At 39.7% G+C, this 22,221-nt stretch overlaps 1 protein-coding gene across 6 annotated transcripts in view; it reads left to right on the top strand.

Moving 5' to 3' along the window:
• The window catches only part of Rhot1 (ras homolog family member T1), a 73,094-nt gene that overhangs the window by 24,590 nt on the left and 26,283 nt on the right, over positions 1-22,221 (top strand). For all 6 annotated transcript variants that reach the window (XM_075991421.1, XM_075991419.1, XM_075991416.1 and 3 more), the window contains exons 7-12: positions 6,036-6,144; positions 6,491-6,592; positions 15,025-15,123; positions 15,572-15,680; positions 16,678-16,798; positions 21,739-21,823. In XM_075991421.1, the coding sequence (XP_075847536.1) occupies positions 6,036-6,144; positions 6,491-6,592; positions 15,025-15,123; positions 15,572-15,680; positions 16,678-16,798; positions 21,739-21,823 (625 nt within the window). The remainder of the gene's footprint in view (positions 1-6,035; positions 6,145-6,490; positions 6,593-15,024; positions 15,124-15,571; positions 15,681-16,677; positions 16,799-21,738; positions 21,824-22,221) is intronic.

Below are 22,221 nucleotides of genomic sequence, written 5' to 3'. Positions count from 1 at the left end.
CCCGATCTCACTCATGAACATTAATGCAAAAATACTAAATAAAATACTGGAAAATCAGCCGGGTGGTTGTGGCTCATGCCTTTAATCCCAGCACTTGGGAGGCAGAGGCAGGCGGATCTTGGTGAGTTCGAGGTCAGCCTGGTCTACAAGAGCTAGTTCCAGGACAGGCTTCAAAGCTACAGAGAAACCCTGTCTCAAAAAAAGACAAAACAAAACAAAGAAATACTGGCAAATCGAATCCAAGAACACATCAGAACCATTATCCACCATGATCAAGTTGGCTTCATCCCAGAGATTCACGGATGGTTCAACATATGAAAATTTGTCAGCGTAATTCACCATATAAACAAACTGAAAAATAAAAACCACATGATCATCTCATTAGATGCTGAAAAAGCTTTTGGCAAAATACAACATCCCCTCATGATAAAGGTCTTGGAGAGAGCAGGGAGGGATACAAGGAACGTACCAAAACAAAATAAAGGCAATATACAGCAAGCTAACAGCCAACATCAAACTAAATGGAGAGAAACTCCCAGTGATCTCACTGAAATTTGGAACAAGACAAGGTTGTCCACTCTCTCCATATCTATTCAATGTAGTTCTTGAGGTCCTAGCTAGAGCAATAAGACTACAAAAGGAGATCAAGGGCATACAAATTGGAAAAGAAGTCAAACTCTCACTATTTCCTGATGATATGATAGTTTATATAAGTGACCTCAAAAATTCTACCAAGGAACTTAACATAAACATTTTCAGTAATGTAGCAGGATACAAGATTAACTCAAAAAAATCAGTAGCCCTCCTGTACACAGATGATAAATGGGCTGAGAAAGAAATCAGAGAAACATCACCCTTTACAACAGCCACAAACAGCATAAAATATCTCGGAGTAACTAACCAAACAAGTTAAAGACTTGTATGACAAGAACTTTAAATCTTTGAAGAAAGAAATTGAAGAAGACATTAGAAAGTTGAAAGATCTCTCATGCTCTTGGGTAACCAGAATTAACATAGTAAAAATGACAATCTTACCAAAAGCAATCTAGATTCAATGCAGTGCCCATCAAAATCCCAGTAAAATTTTTCACAGACCTTGAAAGAACAGTACTCAACTTCATATGGAAAAGCAAAAAACCCAGGATAGCCAAAACAATCCGGATATTAATCCACACACTTTTGAACACCTGATTTTTGACAAAGAAGCAAAAAAATGTCAAATGGAAAAAAGAAAGCATATTTAACAAATGGTGCTGGCATAGTCAGATATCAACATGTAGAAGAAAAAATAGATCCATATCTATCACCATGCACAAAACTCCAGTCCAAACGGATCAAAGACTTCAACATAAAGCTAGCTACACTGAACCTCATAGAAGAGAAAGTGGGAAGTACACTTGAATGCATTGGCAAAGGAGACCACTCTTTAAATATAAACCCAGTAGCACAGACACTGAGAGAAACAGTTAATAAATGGGACCTCCTGAAACAGAGAAGCTTCTGTAAAAGGACACGGTCAACAAGACAAAATGACAGCCTACAGACACATCAGACAGAGGTCTGATCTCCAAAATATACAAAGAATTCAAGAAATTAGTCATCAAAAGAACAAATAATCCAATAAAAAAAATGGAGTACAGACCTAAACAGAGAACTCTCAATAGAGGAATCTAAAATGGCTGAAAGACACTTAAGGAAATGAGATCCATCTTACACCTGTAAGAATGGCCAAGATCAAAAACACTGATGACAACTTATGCTAGAGAGGTTGTGGGGTAAAGGGAATACTCCTTCATTGCTGGTGGGAGTGCAAGCTGATACAGCCCCTTTGGATATCAGTTTGGTGATTTCTCAGAAAATTAGGAAACAACCTTCCTTGAGACCCAGCAATACCACTTTTGGGTATATATCTAAAGGATGCTCAATAGTGCCACAAGGACATGCGCTCAGCTATGTTCATAGCAGCTTTGTTTGTCATAGCCAGAACCTGGAATCAACCTAAATGCCCCTCGACCGAAGAATGGATAAGAAAAATGTGGTACGTTTACACAATGGAGTATTACACAGCAGAAAAAAATGACATCTTGAATTTTGCAGTCAAATGGGTGGAGCTAGAAAACATCATTTTGAGTGAGGTAACCCAGACCCAGAAAGACAATTATCACATATACTCATAAGTGGTTTTTAAACATAAAGCAAAGAAACCCTGCCTACAAATCACAATCCCAGAGAACCTAGACAACAATGAGGACTCTAAGAGAGACATATATAGATCTAATGTACATGAGAAGTAGAAAAAGACAAGATCTCCTGAGTAAATTGGGAGCATGGAGACCTTGGGAGAAGGTTGAAAGGGAGGAGAGAGGCAGGGAGGGAAGCAGAGAAAAATTTTTGTAGATCTCAATAAGAATGAAAAAAAAAAATATATATATATATATATATCTCCCCATTTCCCCCCCCCCCCAAAAAAAAGAAGTTATCTCATTAAAAAAAATTGAGTTCCAGGACAGCCAGAACTACATAGAGAATCCCTTTCTTGGGCAGGGGGTGGTGTGGGGTGTGGGGTAGGAGGAGCAAACCAAAATGGATTTTGTTTTCCCCTTTTATTGTTGGTTCTAGAATGGAATTGAGAGTTGGCAGCAAGCTCTTTTCTATCTTCCTCTAGGAGAGGCAGCTTTGCTTCTGCCTCTCTCCCCACTTCTCTATCTCCCCCCTTCTCTGTCTCTCTCTCTCTCTCTCTCTCTCTCTCTCTCTCTCTCTCTCTCTCTCTCTCTCCCTCTCCCTCTCCCTCTCCCTCTCCCTCTCCCTCTCCCTCCCTCTCTCTCTATTCCCCCCTTCACCCTTCCTCCTCCATAACCCCCTGAATAAAAAGAAAAAAAAAAAGAGAGTTGGCAGCAAGTGCCCTTACCTGCTGAGCCATGTCCCTGGCCCTCTACACTGGTTTGTCAGTTCTCTGTTTACCTACCTTAGTAAGCCACCACATACGTGTGCAGGGGACAGGAGTGATTAGAAATAGATTCGAGAGCAAAGCAGAAAACAGCTCTGACACTGTGAAGATTCGCAGTTACTGACAGGTTAAATGTTTTAGTAACCATCTGTTTCTGATCACAGACTGCTGCTTGAGTCTGTTTAGGAGTCTCTCTTTGCCAGCGTTATGTGCCTTCTTTTGAGTTGTTTCTTTAATGAGGTGTGGAATTGCTCATAATGTACACTGGGCAGAGCATAGGACTTGGAAAATGTTGAGCAACCTTTGAGATCTGGTTTGGCCACTAGAAACTGTAAGCCTCTGACTTCATTTGACTCTCTAGTTTCCTCTTCTGTAATGGGGATAAAGGTTAATATCTGTCCTGGATGCGTGTGGGTGTATCAAGAATCAAATTAGCCTGTGGATCTCTGTGAGTTCGAGGCTAGCCTGGTCTATAAGAGCTAGTTCCAGGACAGGCTCCAAAGCAACAGAGAAACCCTGTCTCCAAAAAAGTAAATAAATAAAATTAGATAGATTATATATAACTTCTCTAATACACTCTGGAAATCTTTATTTAGGAATTCATGCAAGGAGGTTCTATGCAGTTCCTTGGAAGATACAAGTGTGATGGGAGAAAGGCAAGAGAACACATTCAGTAACTTTTACATAGAATGGTAGTTCTCTGCATAAATGTTTTCAATTGTTTTTGGTGTTCCAAGATAGGGTTTCACTGTGTATTTCTGGCTGTCCTGGAACTCACTATGTAGACCAGGCTGGCTTCAAACCCACAGAAATCTGCCTGCTGCCTCTGCCTCCTGAGTGCTGGGACTAAACGCATGCGCCAGTACCACCAAGCAGATGATTTCAGTTTTAAGTCAAAAAAAAATTTCCTTCCAGTATTTAATTGGACAAACATTATTTTTATTATCTTTCCTTCCTCTTTCTTTCTCTTTTTCTCTTTCTTTCCTTTCTCTTTTTCTCCCTTTCTTCTGTTTTTTGTTGTTGTTGTTGTTGTTGTTTTGATAAAATCTCACAATATAGATTGACTTGACTTCACGGAGCTCCACTTGCCTCTACCTCCCAAGTGCTGGGATTAAAGGTGTCTGCCTCTGGTATATTTATGCCTGGCATTCATTCATTCATTCATTCATTCATTCATTCATTCATTCATTCATTCATTCATTTATTTTAACCTTTGAGACAGATTCTCACCTTGTAGACTGGGCTGAACTCAAACTCACAAAGATCTGTCTACCTCCTGAGTGCTGCTGTTAAATGTTTGTGCCACCACTCCTGGCACCACTTTTTTTAAAAAATGATCTATTTACTTGTTTTTTTTATATGTATGTGTGAAGTTTGTTGCACTTTATGCATGCTGCAGAGGCTATAAGAAGTCATTAGATCTTCTGTAACTGGAGTTAAAATTGTTGATGAGCCCACCATGTGGGTGCTGCGAGCAAAATTCAGGTCCTTTGGAAGAGAACTGAGCCATCTCTCCAGCTCCCATTTTAATCTTTTTATATGTTAGGAAAATCATGTTTTAAATATTAATTGTATACATCCGGCTCCTGGCTCAGTTTTCAGAATTCTTTTTCAGTATTTTTGTTCTTTCCTACTCTGGAAATCTGATGCCCCTGTCTTTCTTCCTTATGGACGGGAAACTGTGACTTAGGGCCTTCGTTGACTCTTCGTTGTTTCTAGAGCTTTGCAGTGAGTTACTGACAAATTGGAAGGAAAGAGTGACTCTCAGCTGTCCAGTGCTGTTACCCACTTGTCTTTGTGGCAATTTAAGTTAATTGAAATGAAATAAAACTTATTCTAAGTTCTCCTGATGTACTCGTCCACATTTCAGAAGCACAGTACCTATCTGTGGCTAGTGGTTATGGTTAATAGTGCTGCTAAAGACAGTCATCTTCTCAGGAGGGGTCAGCACATGCCTTTAGTCTCCACAAGGGATTCCACGAGTTTTAGCCAGCCTGGTCTATATTTCGAGTTCTAGGACAGCCAGGATTATTTAGAAAGACCCAGTCTCAAAAAGCAAAGAAAAAAAAGACCATCATCATAGAATGTTGTATTGGACAGTCATGCCTTAAAGGCCACAATGCCCTCATGCTCTTGCCGCTCTCTCCTTGTTGGAGCTACTTCTAGGAAGGCCTCTCTGGAGAAGAGCGTACTTTGGCCAGTATCTAGGAAGAACCAACTTTTGCCACTGAATTTAGAAACTTTGACTAAATTTAGAAATCACCACTAACATACTGTGGCTGCTTTGTGGACCTTGTTTTATTTTTATTTAATCTCATTTCATTTTACAGATGTAGACTCTCATTATATTTCCCAGGTTATTCTCAAACTTGTAATCTTCCTGCTTCTGTCTCCAGGTAGTCAGGATGAAAGGTTTATACCACTATGCTTTGCTGGTGGCCTTTGTGGGGCCAGGTGCAAACGTCTTTTGTCGCTTGAAGTTGTAGTGTGTGTAAATGCAGTCATGGGTGAACTTGTCCTTGATTTTCACGTTTTCCTTCCTTGAAGCACATGAGGACACTTACTTTCCTGAGTATTGATTTTCCCCAGACTGCTGTACTTTTTCACCTTATTGTTTATTTGTTTTGAAACAGGTTCTCCCCGTGTAGTGTAAACTGATCTTAAACTCAAAATCCTCCTGTCTGAGTCCTCCAATTGCTGGCATTATATATATGCACTGCCATACCTGTATAAACCTTATATTTTTCAGTAACTTTTCCCCTAAGCCTGCAGTTTATTTTTGGTTCGTACCTGATCTTCCTCCTGATCACCCCCACCCAGTCAGGAACGTTTTTCTAAATGCCCTTATACTTAGAAGAGTTTGTGACTTGAAATAGGTATTGACTGATTGAATGAACCTACTCTCTAGGGGCCTTGGCCGTGTGTGTGTGTGTGTGTGTGTGTGTGTGTGTAAAGAGAGAGTATAGAAGAGAAGTTATGTTGGGAAGACTAGATTAAAATTTTTTAGTTAGAATGGTTAATGATTTAAGTTAAAATATAAATCTAACGTCTTTTTTTATTTATTGCATTAATGCCCTGTTTATTTCAGGCTGCCTTTGATATTGGTTGGGAACAAATCTGATCTGGTGGAATATAGCAGTATGGAGACTATCCTTCCTATTATGAACCAGTATACAGAAATAGAAACCTGTGTGGAGGTATGCCTCATGGGAAGCAGGGATTGTGTGGGATGGAGTAAATTTTCTGTTCTTTGTGAAGTCATATAAACCAAATAAAACATAGAATTTAAAAGTTTTCCTCTAAAGCTCTATGGAAACATTTGTACTTTCTACAAAGGAAAATTTATTTTTCAGTTTCTTCAAGGAATCTTAACTCTTAGCTTACTGGCTTTTTTTTTTTCCACTAAACCGAGTGGATGTAGCTGTAGAGAAATTGAGAAGTCCTGAGAATGGGAGGGGTTCCAAGGAGGAATTGGTTTTAGCTATCATAATTGATTCAGAGTTTAAAATTTAAAACTTTTATTTTTTATTTATTTTTTTTTAGTGTTCAGCAAAAAACCTGAAGAATATATCAGAGCTGTTTTATTATGCACAGAAAGCTGTTCTTCATCCTACAGGGCCTCTTTACTGCCCAGAGGAGAAAGAGGTAACCCAGGCTGTGCTCTGTTGGCCTGAATGATACAATATGCTTGTGGGGTTTAGTAGTGTTAAACATTTTAAAAGATGAAGCTATTGAAATCTAATTGTGTTGCTTATTAAATTGTTAAATTGAGTGTTCTGGTTCAGGGACGCTGACATTGTGTCTCCATAAAGTTTCCAGTTTAAGTTTTTTTCAGATAGTGCTACCGACACATAGAACTGTTTACTTACTTGGCAGCTATAAAATCTATGAACTTCTCCCTTAATTTTTTATGTATATATTTTGTGAGTTGGACGTATGCCATGACGTGCCTATAGAGGTCAGAGGACAGCTTGTGGTAGTCAGTTCTCTCTTTCCTCTCTTTGGGTCCAATGTCAGACTTGGTAGCAGATATTCTTTACCCGCTAATCGATCTCATCAGACTGAAGAAAATCTATGAATCTAAGCAAAAACTCGGGTAGAATTTTGGTTTTTTTGTTTTGTTTCAGTAATTGATCTCAGGGTTTCTTTCATGCATAGTAAGTGAGTGTGCTACCCTTGAGCTACATTCTCGGACCTCTTAAAAGTTTTTTTCCTGGGTACATGTGATGTAACTTGGATATGCTTTCATAGCTAAGAAATACAGTAATTCCATTAAGAAACACCCAGAATTTAATAAAAAATTTGTAATAGATTTAAAACTCATTTCTTAAAGATCTATAACACAGAATTTACATCTTTCATATATACAGTTGAGTTTTAGTATATTCAGAAAGTTACATTCCTCATAAGGAACTCCACTGCCTTCTATTCTTCCCCACCCTCTTTTTCCCACCCCTGGCAACTGCCGATCCGCTTTGTCTCTCCTGGATGGTCCCTGACAGTGGCGTCACCAATGAGTAGCTTTTAATTCTCTCTGTTTCACTAGCACTGTGTTCAAGGTTCACTCATGTTGTAGTGTGTATCTATTTAATTTCTTCTAGTTAAATAAAATGTCCTCATATGGAGAGAACAGCTCTTCTTTATCCTTTGGTGTCTACTGAAGTAGTCTTCCTTTTGACTATTGTGAATGACTGCTGATAATATTAACTTGTTCACAAGTTTTTTGGTTTTTTTCTTGAAACACCTGTTTTCAGTTTTTTCAATAAGTAACAAGACCATTGTATGTTTAACTAAGGGGGGAACCACCAGATAGATATTCCTACAGTAGCAGCGAAATTGTCCATTCCCACCTGCCATATAAAGATTTAATTTTGTTTGTTTGTTTGTTTTTTGAGACAGTTTTTCTCCATGTAGGTTTTACTGTCCTGAAACTCATTCTGTAGACCAGGCTGTCCTCGAATTCACAGAGATCTGCCTGCCTCTGCTTCCTTAATACTGGGATTAAAGACATGCGCCACCATGTCAGGCAATATCCAATTTTTTTCTCTTCTTTTCCCTTCCTTCCTCCATTTTCCTCCTCTTCTCCCCTCCCCTCCTCTCTTTTTCCCCTCCCCTCCTATCTCTCTCTCCCCCCGCCCCTCTTATGTATCTCTGACTGTCTGGAGTTTACTTTGTAGACCAGTCTAGCCTTGAACTCACAGGTATTCCCCTGCCTCAGCCTCCCAAGTGCTGGGATTAAAGATGTATGCCACCACTCTTTTTCAGTCTGTGTCCTCTTCCCCCCATTCTCTCATTCTCATGCATCCTGGGGTGTGTTTATAGTATGTGATGTATAGCTGAGGATGACTTGGGAGTTTCTGATTCTCCTACCTTTCTTTCCCAAGTGTTAGGATTACTGGTATTCACTGCCATACCCAAATGAAATTTCCAACTTATTTACATCTTTGCCAGCTTTTGGTCTTTTGGTTTATTACATTCATCCTAGAAAATATCACTTTGGAGCTGGAGAAATGGATTAGCAGTTAAGAGCACTGATTGCTCTTCCAGAGGACCCAGATTCAATTCCTAGCACTCACGTGGTAGCTAACCACTGTCTAACTCCAAGATTTGACACCCACACACAGCACACAGACATACATGCAGGCAAGACACCAATGCACATAAAAGAAAATAATAAACTAAAAAAAAAGAAAATACCAGTTTATTTCATTGTTATTTTAATTTATGTTACCCTAATGGCTAATAATCTTAAACAGTTTTTATATATCTATTTTGGAGAGATATCTACTTAAGGACTTATGCCCACTTTTTAGTTAGGTTAATTTTTATTTTATTATTTTTTAAAGATTTATTTATTTATAGTGTTCTGTCTGCATGTATGCTTGGACACCAGAAGAGGGCACCAGATCTCCTTACAGATGGTTGTGAGCCATTATGTACCTGCTGGCACTTAAAACCCAGGACCTCTGGAAGAGTAGCCAGTGCTCCCTTTCTGTACCCCCCTCCCCACCCAAACTCAGGGTTTCTCTATAGCTTTGGAGCCTGTCCTTAAACTCTAGGCTGGCCTCAAATTCATAGAGATCTGCCTGTCTCTGCCTCCCAAGTGCCGTAATTAAAGGCGTATGCTATCACAGCCTGGCTTAGCCAGTTCTCTTAACCTCTGAGCCATCTCTCCAGCCCTAGACTAATTTTTATTGAGGTTTGTTGTTGTTGTTGTTTTTGTTTTTTGTTTTTCAGGACAGGATTTCTTTGTAGTTTTGGAGCCTGTCCTAGAACTAGCTCTTGTAGACCAGGCTGGCCTTGAACTCACAGATATCTGCCTGCCTCTGCCTCCTTAGTGCTGGAACTAAAGGCGTGTGCCACCACTGCCCGGCTTGAGGTATTTTTTTAAAAACAATTTTAGATTTACTTACTTTGTATATGTGAGTATTTTGTCTGCATGTATGTATGCATACCATGTGATGCCTGGTCCTGAGAAGGTTAGAAGAGTGTGTCAGATTCCTTGTAATTGGAATTACAGATGATTGTGAATCAGCCTGTGGCTGGGAATCAAACCTGGGTCCTCTGCAAAAGCAGCAATTGCTCTTAACTCCTGAGCCAACTCCCAACCCCGAGGGTTTTTGTTGTTGTGGTTTTTGTTTTTTTTTTTTTGGTCTCATTGTGTAGCTCTGTCTGTCCTTACACTCACTTTATAGGATCCACCTGCCTCTGCCTTCCCAGTGGCAGGATTCCTTAATTCCTTAGTCCTATCACTGTCCTGACGTGAAATAAAATTTTTGGAGGGCTGGAAGGATGGCTCAGGCGTTAAGAGCATTCCCTTGTTTTCCAGAGGTCCTGAGTCCAGATCCTAGTGCCCACATCCTTGTCCTTCTCAGACACTCTCACATATGTGACATGTTGACAGACACACAGAAAGAAATCTAAAAATAAATAAATATTTGAAGTTTATAATATTGTTGAGTAGTTGGTAAAAGAAAAAAAAGTTGAGAACCACCAGGCAAACTTGGCTTTTTTACAGCCCATGAGCTATGAATACTTTTTATGTTTTTTTAATTATTGAAAAAAGTAAAAATGAACTGTGTTTTGTGATATGTAAAAACTGTGTTCCATTGGTATACCAGCCATCCTTGTTTGTGTTTGTGGCTGTGGTGAGCAGTTGGAGCAGTGCTGCTGTTTAGTACTGCCAGTCCCACTCACTTCCCGAGTGCCACTCCCCATTCCAGTGCAAGACAAATGGCAAGGAGATGTTCAGTAGCAAAGCTACTGTTGTAAACCCAGACTTCAGTTGCAGCATTGTTCTTTAGGCTTTGATGCAGGCCCCAGGAAATTTCCATACTCCATAGTCCATCTCACTCTGTAGCTGATTTTCTCCCAGACCTCTAACTGGAAGTGATGACTCTGCAGTGTAGTCACATCCACAAATACAGATGCCTAGGGAGGAGTCTAAAGCATCTATAGATGCCTTCCAACTCATGGATTTTCCCAGCTAAAATCATGTTTCCCAGCTTAAAATCATGAGGAGCTGGCGAGATGTCTCATTGCATAACGTGCCTTGCCACTAAGCCTGTCAGCCTGAGATCAATCCCTGGGACCTGCATAGCAGAAGGAGAGAACCAACTTTTGAGGCTTGACCTCTGACCTGCATGCTTGTGCTGTGGCACAGTCAGTCATGCTTCTCCAAACCCCCAATAAATAAATAAAGATAATTTAAAAAATATGTTGTGCAGCTAGGTGTGGTGGCACACACTTTTAATCCCAGCACTCAGGAGGCAGAGATAGAAGAAAAAAAAAGCAAAAGACATGATGATGATAAATATATATCAGTATTTGGCAATAGAGATCACTACAAAAAACAACAAAAACGTGAAATCTCATTTCAGATCAGCGATGATGTGTAAGCATTTACAGCTGATCTAACATTGAATCCCAAGTTAGTAAAATTTGATCCCTTCAGGAGAATTCTTTGGTTGGTTGGTTGGTTTTGTTTTGTTTTTTTTTTTCATTTTTGTTTTGTTTTTTTAAGACAGAATTTCTCTTTATAACTTTGGAGCCTGTCCTGGAACTTTGTAGAACAGGCTGAACTCATACACCTGCCTCTGCCTCTTAAGTGCTGGGATTAAAGTTGAGCATCACCACACCCAGCTGCTTGTATTTTTGAGACAGGATGTCTCTGTGTAGTCCTGGGCTGTCCTAGAACTCTGTAGACCAGGCTGGCTTTAAGCTCAGAGATCCTCCTATCTCAGCAGTGTGCCACCACTGCCCCGCAAATTCTGTTTTCTCTAGTGACCTACTTGACAAAATTATACTCACTTGTTACTATATTAACATTTTAAATGTTTTCAGGAAAAATAAGGGAATTTGTGCTATGTAAATAAAACCTACATGATATCTGTGATTTTGTATATTTGGCTCCAAAGCTTAAAGTATTTGCTATGTTGCCCTGACAGAATAATAGTCAGATAGAATTAATATCCCTTAATTTGGCTGTGGTTTTTCATTTTTATTCCTAATTTATGATTCCTTAAGTTTTTTAAAATTATCCTTAACCTAGTGCTTTCTAGACTTGTCTCACCACAGTTAACAAGTTACAAATGCATTCCGGACCAGTCCAGCTATATGCTATATTTCATAGTCAGGGAAATTTAGAAAATATTTTGATTTATTAGAATTTACCTCAGAGGCCTTTACCTCAGTGATACATTAAATTCCCTATTAGTTTTTTTGTTTTTTGTTTTGTTGAGACAGGGTTTCTCTGTGTAGCTGTTTGTCCTGGAACTCACCATAGAGTGCTGGGATTAAAGATGGGATTAAAGATGGGATTAAACCTCCTTGGTTTATTCTAAGTTCTTGAACTGTTGCTCTGTACTTAGGCCTATTATTAGTTCCGCTAATCTGCTGATTCCCTGCCCTTCCTCCGGTCCCTGAATAAAACTATCTGCTACCAGCCCACAGGTATATCTGATAATAAATACCATAGAGAGTTTTCAAGTTTTAGACTATATATTGTTTTATATGTGTACAGGCTTTAAGTTTAAGCTTTACTAGAATTTTTTTGACAGGGTTAAGAGTATGCACTACTCTTGTAGAGGACCTGAGTTCAGTGCCCAGAACCACATGTGCTGCCTCACACTGGCTGTAACTGCATCTCCAACAGCTCTGGCCTCCAAGGGCACTCACACTCAAGTGCATATACCTGCGCACACACAATTAAAAGTAATTTTTAAAAACATTTTTTTTGTTTCTTCCCTCACTTATTTGTATATGTGTGTACACAGTGTGTCTGTCTGCATGGGTGAATATAGGTCAGAGGATAACATTTGGGAGTTGGTTCCCTTATTTCCACCATGTTCGTCCTGATGGCCTAACTCAAGTCTTTGGGCTTGTAGGCAGGCATCTTTACTGCTGAGCTATTATCCAGCCCCAAATTCTGCAACTTAGTTTCATATTATAGTCACAACTATTCTCATTATTTTTTTCCTCTGGGTAGTCATAGGAATGGCATTATAAGTTAATGAATATGTCTTATCATTCTGCTGTCTTATTTCTCTGATTCTCTGGTAAGAAATGGGTTCATAAGACTGCCTCCAGGCCAGGTGGTGGGCCTTTAATCCCAGCACTCAGGAGGCAGAGGTAGGCTGATCTCTGTGAGTTCGAGGCCAATGTGATCTACAGGACGAGTTCCAGGATAGGCTCTAAAACTACAGAGAAACCATGTCTCGAAAAACAAACGAAAAGGCTCTACTTCCAGAAAATATATGTAAAACTTAGTAAGCACTCTTTATAACAAACTGTACTAAAAATGACTTCAAAGAAATTATTGCGGTTTCTTTTTAATATGACATACTCTTTCTGAGAGAGGGTAGGGAGCCGATATGAATGAATCTACCTCCAAGTTCAAATCAACTTCAGTGATCTTCTTCAGGTATGACAGTATATGCCCTTAATCCCAGCATTTGGGAGGCAGAGGCAGGTGAATCTCTGTGAGTTCAAAGCCAGCCCCGTCTACATTATCAGGAAGACACAGAGAAATCCTATCTCAAAAAAAAAAAATCTTCCTGGTGATTTTTTTCCCCCTGAATAGTGTTCGGGATTGAACCCATAGCCTCAGGTGCACTACACAAGCATTCTGCCGCTGTACTACATCCTACATCATTAGTCTCCAGAAGTCTTTTGTTCAGTATTGTTGACAGTGATCACCCTGGAGACGAGTATGGACCTTTGTGTGGGGTGCGTTTGTCTATGCATGTGACCAGAGATTAATGTCAGGATGTTTTTCCTCAATCACCATCATACTTTGTTTTGTTTGTTTTTGTTTTTCAAGACCGGGTTTCTCTGTGAAACATTCCTGGCTGTCCTGTAACTTTCTCTGAAGACCAGGCTGGCCTCAAACTCACAGAGATTCACCTGCCTCTGCCTCCTAAATGCTGGGATTAAAGGCTTGCACCAGCACCGCCCAGCTCCTTCATATTTTTTGAGATAGGCTCTCTCACTAGACCTAAAACTTGCTCTTTCATCTAGTCTTGTTGACCAGCATGCTCAGAGACCTGCCTGTCTCTACTCCAGCAGTAGGTTTTCAGACATGTGCCTATGCCAGGCTTTTACATAGCTTCTAGAGATCCAGACTCAAGTCTTCATGCTTCTGCCAAAAGTACTGACTGAGCTATCTCAATAGCTCCATGAATCTTATTCTTGGGTAATCAGATATTTTATCCTTTATATGTCCTAAAATAATTAAGGAATTTGCCAAATAAATTTCTCACCATTACTTATATGTTTTATAAATCTCAAAAAGACAAGATTCACTTTCAAAATGTCAACAGTCTTATAATGGCAACCAAGTAAAAGTCATATACTTACTAACCAGTGATATTTTGTAAGCTATTTGTGAATAATCTCATTTTTTACCCAACTTTTACATATGCATGGAGTGAATAAAAACATTGAGTTCTTTTGCCTGAGCTTATAACTCAGTGCTTGCTTAGCAGGAGGCTCTGGGTTTGATGCCCAGCATGTATGTATTCTGGTATGCACACATACACAGAACCAGGCCTGATTGCATATGCTTGTAATCCTAGCACTCAGGCTGAGGCATGATGATTCAAAGTTTGAGACTAGCCTGAGCTATATTATTGCAAGGCCAGGTGTCAGCAAAAAAGGGGAAGCGGGAGAGAGATAGAACATAATAAAAGTCATGGGCTTGCTTTGCTGTTCATGCTGGGTCGGATATGATCCAGTTACTTGGGAGGCTAAGCTTGGGCAATTAAGTGAGACCTTGGCTCAAAATACACAGTTAAAAAAGGTGGCTGGAATAAACTGCACAAGTGTGAGGGTCTGAGTTCAGATCTTCAGAACCCACATAAAGCTGGATACACTAGCCTGTGTCTATAATCCCAGTGCTTCTCTGTCAAAATGTGAAGGTGAGAAAGGAAAATTCCCAGAGTCTCAGACAAGGTGAAGAGGAGCACTGACAGGCAAATCGTACTCTGATTTGTACATGTAAGCACCATGGCACATGTACAAAATATGGGGGGTTAAGTTAAAAAGGATTGCAGAAAAACCGAGCGGTGGCTGTGCATGCATTTAATCCCAGCACTCAGTAGGCAGAAATAAGTGAATCTCTGTGGCAAGCTTGGGCTACAAGAGCTAGTTCCAGGACAGGCTCCAAAGCTGTACAGAGAAACCCTGTCTTGAAAAACCAGGAGTTAAAAAAAAATAAGAAAAGTTTGAGGAAATTATTTAGCTTCAGTTCATTTCTTTATGTTATCAGTTTTATTTATTTATTTTTATTTTTAAGATTTATTTTATTATGTATACAGTGTTCTGTCTGCATGTTTGCTTACGTGCCAGAAAAGAGCATCAGATCTCATTATAGATGGCTGTGAGCCACTTTGTGGTTGCTAGGAATTGAACTCAGGTCCTCTGGAAGAGCAGTAAATGCTCTTAACCTCTGAGCCATCTCTCTAGCTCCCTATATTATCAGTTTTTGATGTTAAATAAAAACTATCAAAAGTTTTCTAAACTTTGTCTGTGAAAAATGTATTTTAAATCATTTTGTTTCTTTTCTCACTGTTGTGTAGATGAAGCCAGCTTGTATAAAAGCCCTCACTCGTATATTTAAAATATCTGATCAAGATAATGATGGCACTCTGAACGATGCCGAACTCAACTTCTTTCAGGTAACTGCATTTAGCTTCAGATTAAGAATGGTTAGATTAGCAGTATGCTACTAGCAACCTATTTTCTTATCTGCAAAGCGATCACGTTCAACTATTAAATCTTAACGTATGAAAAGCCTATTATGCCTAGGAACTGAGACTTTTTTGATAATTTGGGGTTGTGGTATTCAGTGGGTGTGTGAAGAATGATGAACTCTGAAGCGCTGTGTTTTCTGGATTTTGTATTATGTGACCACACAAAGACTGTATGTTTCTGAAAGAGAACGAGGAGTGCTACAGGTTTCTTTCTTCAAGTAGGACATACTTTGCTTAAATAATAGGAAATAGAGATGACATTTACTTGTTTATTTTGGTTGAAGCACTTAGTTTTTTTAAATAAGCACTTTTGTATTTGTGTATTAGATGATGGTTTCTTTTTACATTTATTTTATTTTATGTTTTTTGCTAGAGAATTTGTTTCAATACTCCTTTAGCTCCTCAAGCTCTGGAAGATGTCAAGAATGTGGTCAGAAAGCACTTAAGTGACGGTGTGGCTGACAGTGGGTTGACGCTGAGAGGTAGGGGATGGCTTCTTCACTTTCTCCTCGGGGGCCTTACATGTAGGGCCAACACTGCATCAATCGTATTTCTGCACATTTCCCACCCCTTTAAATTTAATATTTCCAATTAGTATTATACATTAGGGAAATGTTAGTATTGGTGGGAGATTATTATCTTTATTGTCAGTATAAATTAGAGGTAGGGATATTAGTTAGATTAGATATGCAGACAATATGAGGGAAAGATACATACAACAAGCATGTTACATGTTATATGTTACATGTAACAAGCATGTTACATATTAAGCTGTCTTTAGGCAAAAATTACTTTTAGGGACTGTGCATATGAGTCAATTTTCCAATTGTAGTGTTTCTTGTTGAGTATATTGCTGAGTTATGATGTTGTAATTTTAAAAAATGCCATGAAGAAAAGTCACATTGTGCAACAAGGCTCACATAGGAGGGTTAATGATAGAGGAGAGAGAAGGGAGCAGCGAAGGGGGGCAGAGACCAGACCCTGGGGACAGGAGTGGCAGAAGACAAAGGGGGAGAGGGAGAGAGAGGGAGAGAGAAAGAAGGAGAAAAAAAAGAGACTGAAGGTGAGCAGTAGCACAGGTGCACAAGAGGTGCTCTTAGAGGCTGCAGCTGAAGTCTGTCCTGTCAGGATCCTAAGGGCAGGCCAGTACAGATGCCTGAATACTAACATATGCTATAATAAAAAATGAAATTAAAGCCCAGACTTTTCCATTATAGAAGTAAGCGAGGGGGCCTGTACATCATTCTCATTTGTTTTCATCATGTGGCTCTGGCTGTCATTGTGCTCCTTTAGATGTTACTTTGTCTCTTTTGTTCGTTGCTTGCTCTTGCAGAGCTGGGTGTTGATGGGAAATGAGTCTGAAATGAGCTCTTCCAGACACTTGAGTGCTCATAAATCCAGCTCACATTGTATGCTTTCCTCCCTGCCATAGTTAACAGTCTTCACATCAATTGTATTTACTGATTTACTTTATTTCAGGTTTTCTCTTTTTACATACACTTTTTATCCAGAGGGGGAGGCATGAGACTACTTGGACTGTACTTCGACGATTTGGTTATGATGATGATCTGGATCTGACGCCTGAGTACTTATTCCCCCTGTAGGTACCTCAGCTTTCTGATTTATCTCACTTGCCAAGTATTTTTAAGTTTTATTTTGTTTATGCATAATTTGTAAGTGCCTTGTGACTAATTTAGAATTATAGGCAGTTTCTCAACTTTGGCACTCTGACATTTTGGAACAGAGAATATTTTGAGTCTCTCTATTTAGCTCTAGCTGTCCTGGAACTCACACTGTAGACCAGGCTGGCCTAGAACTCAGAGATCTGCCTGCCTCTGCCTTCCAAGTGCTGAGATTGAAGGCATGTGCCACCATGCCTGACCAGAAAATTCTTAGAGATTGTCCTGTCCTCTTCACTATAGGATCATGGTGAGCAGATGCTTAAATGACAGTAACACCTCTTCTTTCAGTTGTGACAAGTGAAAATGTCCTCTCATAAGCAAAATCATCCACAGTTGAGAGTTGGTACTTAATACAGCACTATGTAATAAGCACTTTTTTTTTCTCTTTCCTTTTTGTTTTTTGAGACAGGGTTTCTTTGGGCAACAGCTCTGGCTTTTTGTAAACCAGCTTGCTCTGTAGACCAGGCTGCCCTTGAACTCACAGAGATCCCTGTGCCTCTGCCTCCCAAATGCTGGGTTAAAGGTGTGAACCACCACCACCTGGCTATTTTTCTTTATCTATTTATTTACCTAGTTGAAATTTTGTTGTTTTAGGGTTTCCACTGTGTAGATGAGGCTGGCCGTGAACGGCCTTTGCTTTTCAAGTGTTGGGATCACAAATTTGTGCCACCACACCCAACCTTACATGTCTTTTGAAAAACTTTTATTGAGAACAGAGGGAATAAAGATACTGTGTAATCATAGTTTTAGAGTCAAAAAATGATGCTTCCCCCTCCCCTTTTGGGTTTTTTTGTTTGTTTGTTTGTTTGAGGCAGGATTTCTCTTTGTAACAGCCCTGGCTGTGCTAGAACTAGCTCTACAGACCAGGCTGGGCTCGATTCCCCATCACTTTTATGGCCTGTTTTTAATTCATGTTCAGCATTTTTTCACTGAACAACTGATGTATGTAGATATTTTCCTTTGGTAATACTGTTTGAGTCTTACATATTTAAATACGGCCTCAATGATGCCCTCTTAGGAGAGACTGGTTGTGGGTGCCTTTTCTCTCCTTTTGGGAATTGTGGTCTGTCATAATTGGGCCTTGATATCTTCTGGCCTTTTTTTCTTACCTTTTACTCATATTTTACCTTCAAGGTACCACTTCTCTGTCTAAGAATCACACCTCCAGCTATATGTATAATTGATTAGATTATTGGTCCAATTCTGTGTTCTAGGTTGAAACTTAAGGAACTGAATGTCAGCTAAAGTTCACCATAGTTTTTCAATACATATCCACTACATACATACATGCTGAACGGTTGAGTTTATCTTCCCTATGCTGTTACGTGATGGATACATTCTGCAGGAGATTATTCTTACTGTGGGGATGCATGTTGAGTGTGACATCAGAAGAGGACAGTGGTTTTCCTGTGTCGTCATTCTCCTACTCGTTCTTTTGAGATTGTTTTTTTACTGAACCTGGAGCAACTCTGGCAGCCAGCGAGCCCCCTCGATAAACTTCTTTCCATTTTACTCTGAACCTAGCCCTGGGGTTATAGGTGTTTATGTTATGACATCCAACTTATGTGGGTACTGGAGATTTGACCCCACTGAGCTATCTCTTCAGTTCCAATTATTACTTCAAAAATTTTTTATTTGTATGGATATTTTGCCTGCATGAATGTCTCTGCACCATGTGTATGCTTGGTGCCCACAGAGGTTAAAAGAGGGCATCTGATACCCTGGAACTGGGATTACAGCAGATGGTGGTTAGCCATCATGTGGGTGCTGGGACTCAAACTGGGATCCTCTGGAAGAGTAGTCTTACATACAGCCTGATCTTATGGAGGCGTTTTCTCAACTGAGGCTCCTCTCCAATAACTACTGTGTCAAGTTGATGTAAACTAGCCAGCACACCTAAAAATAAAAATTAGCGGTGGTGGTAGTATGCTCCTTTTTCCCAGCACTTGTGAAGCTGAGACGGTATTCAGAAGAAAGGAAAAGTGTCCGCTCAGCACCCCCATGATGACGTTCTCAGACCAAGTTCTCAGCACAAAGATTTATTTGCCCCAGAGGGACAGAGGGCAGGGATGGGATAAGAGACAAGGAGAGGAGATGGAAATTGAGGGAGAAGGGAAAGAGAGCAGAGGTATTTGTCACAGAGGACAAAGGATTGCCTCTGCATAGAGAGGTAACAGATGTGGTACATAGGAACATGGCAGTTTATAAAGGTATAAGGGGAAACCCCGCGTTAGGATGATGTATCTAATTTTAACTGGGCATGTTAATTAAGTGAGCCAAATGGGGCTTCTGATTGCTGGACTTCAATACTTCGATAGATGGATCTTGGTAGTTAGCTCAGGAGAAGGAAATGGAAGCTAGAAGGACCTTGGTGACTATCTTTAAGAAAGTAATATAGGGACTGGAGGGATAGCTTAAAGGTTAAAGCACTAGCTGCTCTTCCAGAGGACCTGGGTTCAATTTCCAGCACCCACATGGCAGCTCACAACAGTCCGTAATTCCAGTTCTACACAGTGTGACACCTCACACACTCATACAAATATACATGTAAGCAAAATACCAGTGCAGATAAAATAAAAATAAATTGTTCAAAAAAAAAAAGGAAATTTTAAAAAAGAAAAGGAATGTAATCTGCCAGATTTTAACAAGGCAGAGGGAATGGGGAGAGGGCAAGGTTTGCCAGAGCCACATGCTGGAGTGAGCTAATGTCCCTTCAGAGTCCAGGGTCATTTTGGTCTGTGTAGTTCTGGGCCAGTCTTGTCTTAATGACATCCTGCCTCAAAAATAAATGAACAAACAAATGAAAAACTCCAAAGCAGCAAATAAACAAAAATAATTTTTAAAAATTCTAAAGTAGAAAGCATGTATTGTTTTTGTCTTCTGAGCATCTAACCTTTGACAGATGTTAAATACAACTCATTACAATGTTGCCAGAACTAACAGAGATCTGCCTGTCTCTGACTCCCGAGTGCTGGGATTAAAGGCCTGTGCCACCACTGCCTGGCATGAGTATTTATATATATTTTATGTATGTGAGTGCTTAATTTTCATCCATACCAGAAGATGGAATCAGATGCCATTACAGATAGTTGTGAGCCACCATGCTGAGGATTGAACTCAGGACCTCTGGAAGGACAGTCAAGTGCTCTTAACCATCAAGCCACCTCTCCAGCCCCAAATATATTTTTATAAATTCACAAAAATATAGTCTATTACCAAAAAATAAAAAAATCCAATGAAAACTTAGAACTAGAAGACAATTACCTTTATGTTCATTACCTACACTCAGTCCTTCCCTATCCCTAATACTGACTGACCATTTCTTGTCTTCTTCTGCATGTTATATTGTATCCACCTGTACATTTGTTTATATATAATAGGGTAAGAATTCAACAGTCAAACTGTAAAATCGGCTGATTGTGGTGATGCACGCCTTTAATCCCAGCATTGGGGAGGCAGAGGCAGGTGGATATCTATGAATTTGAGGCCAGCCTGAGCTATAAGAGCTAGTTCCAGGACAGCCAGTGCTACACAAAGAAATTCTATCTTGAAAAACAAACAACAGTAACAAAAAACAGCTGCCTTTTTACATGTGTGCTGGGGATGGAACTCAGGTTCTGATGTTTTTATGACAAGAATTTTAATGACTGAGATATCTATCTCCCCAGCCCCTATCTTTAATATTTATTTATTTGTACGTGTGTCGTATGTGTGACTTTGGCTTATATGTGTGAACATGTTTATGTATGAGGGCAGGTATGTGTCATGCTACATGTTTGGAGGTCAGAGCACATTGTTAGGTGTTAGTCTTTGCCATCTACCATTTTTTTAATTCAAATATATATATTAATACATTTATTTATTTAGTTGATTAGTTAGTGTGATCAGGGGATTACGGACACCTGCACCTGTAACATCTTTTGGCCCCTGTTTTGTTGTTGTTTGTTTTTAAGACAGGATTTCTCTGTGTAGCTCTGACTGTCCTCAGACTTGTTCTATAGACCAGGATGGCCTCAAACATAGAGTTTCACCTGTCTCTGCCTCCTGAGTGCTGGGACTGAAGGCGACCATTACCTCGTTGTTCCCTGTTTTTTTAAACATGGATATTGTTGATTCAAATTTAGTTTTCAGACTTGCTCAGCAAGTGCTTTTAGTCATCTCCTGGTACCTTTCTAAATATTCTTTGTGTGTGTGTGTGAGAGAGAGAGAGAAAGAGAGAGAGAGGGAGAGAGATTGGGTCTAATTTTGTACAGGCTAGCTGAAGATGCCCTTGAATGCTTGATCCCTCTGTCTCCACCTCTTGTCGCTTGGATTATAGACATATGCTATGACTCCCAATTTATGTTGTTCTGGGAATGAGGTTGAGGGCTTTGTGCATAGACAAGCATTCTACCAGCTGAGCCACATTCCATCCTATAGTAGGGATTTGTAAAGTTGTTATTTCAACCTCCCTAATAATATTTAGTAAAATATGTATATGTCCCTTTGTAATGGACATTATTAATAATTCTTTTTTTTTGGTTTTTCGAGACAGGGTTTCTCTGTGGTTTTGGAGCCTGTCCTGGAACTAGCTCTTGTAGACCAGGCTGGTCTCGAACTCACAGAGATCCACCTGCCTCTGCCTCCCGAGTGCTAGGATTAAAGGCGTGCGCCACCACAGCCCGGCTTAATAATTCTTATGAAGAATGCCATAACTACCCCAGAGACTTTTCTCTGAGAATGTCTATGTGACTTCAGAGATGGTATCTTTGCTCATGCTGCCATCCCACGAAAATACTTGTTTTAATTATTTTATTCAGTTTTCATATTAAATTTTAATATTTGATTAATGATTTATTCTTAATTTTTTCATCAACAGGCTAAAAATACCTCCTGATTGCACTACTGAATTAAATCATCATGCATATTTGTTTCTCCAAAGCACCTTTGACAAACATGATTTGGTAAGCCTTTGCCTGCAGTTTTCCAAAGTACATGGTCGAATATTTTTCTATGAGTGGTTTTCTTTTATCCTTTGAGCTACCCAATGTTTATGAGAGAGAGAAATTGGGTTTTCAACCTGAACACCAGAACAAGAAAGCAGCCAGCCACTGTGACTCTTACCTCTACCTCAGTCTGAAAATGGCAATCCTGCCTCCAGGAATCTCATAATGAGACTGTGTGTGAGAACTGTCTCTTCCTTCTTCTAATCCTCTCTAGTGCTGGGATTAAATGCCTGAACCACTACCACCTGGTTTCTATGGCAAACTAGTGTGCTTACTGTGATTAAAGGTGTGTGTTACCACTGCCTTTTCTGTAAGGCTGACCAATGGGGCTGTTTTACTCTCTGATCTTCAGGCAA

Source organism: Microtus pennsylvanicus, chromosome 11 (assembly GCF_037038515.1).
Source record: "Microtus pennsylvanicus isolate mMicPen1 chromosome 11, mMicPen1.hap1, whole genome shotgun sequence".
Taxonomy (NCBI): Eukaryota; Metazoa; Chordata; class Mammalia; order Rodentia; family Cricetidae; genus Microtus; species Microtus pennsylvanicus.
Note: the sequence above shows the minus strand (reverse complement) of the source record. Positions and strands in the feature narration are given on the sequence as shown.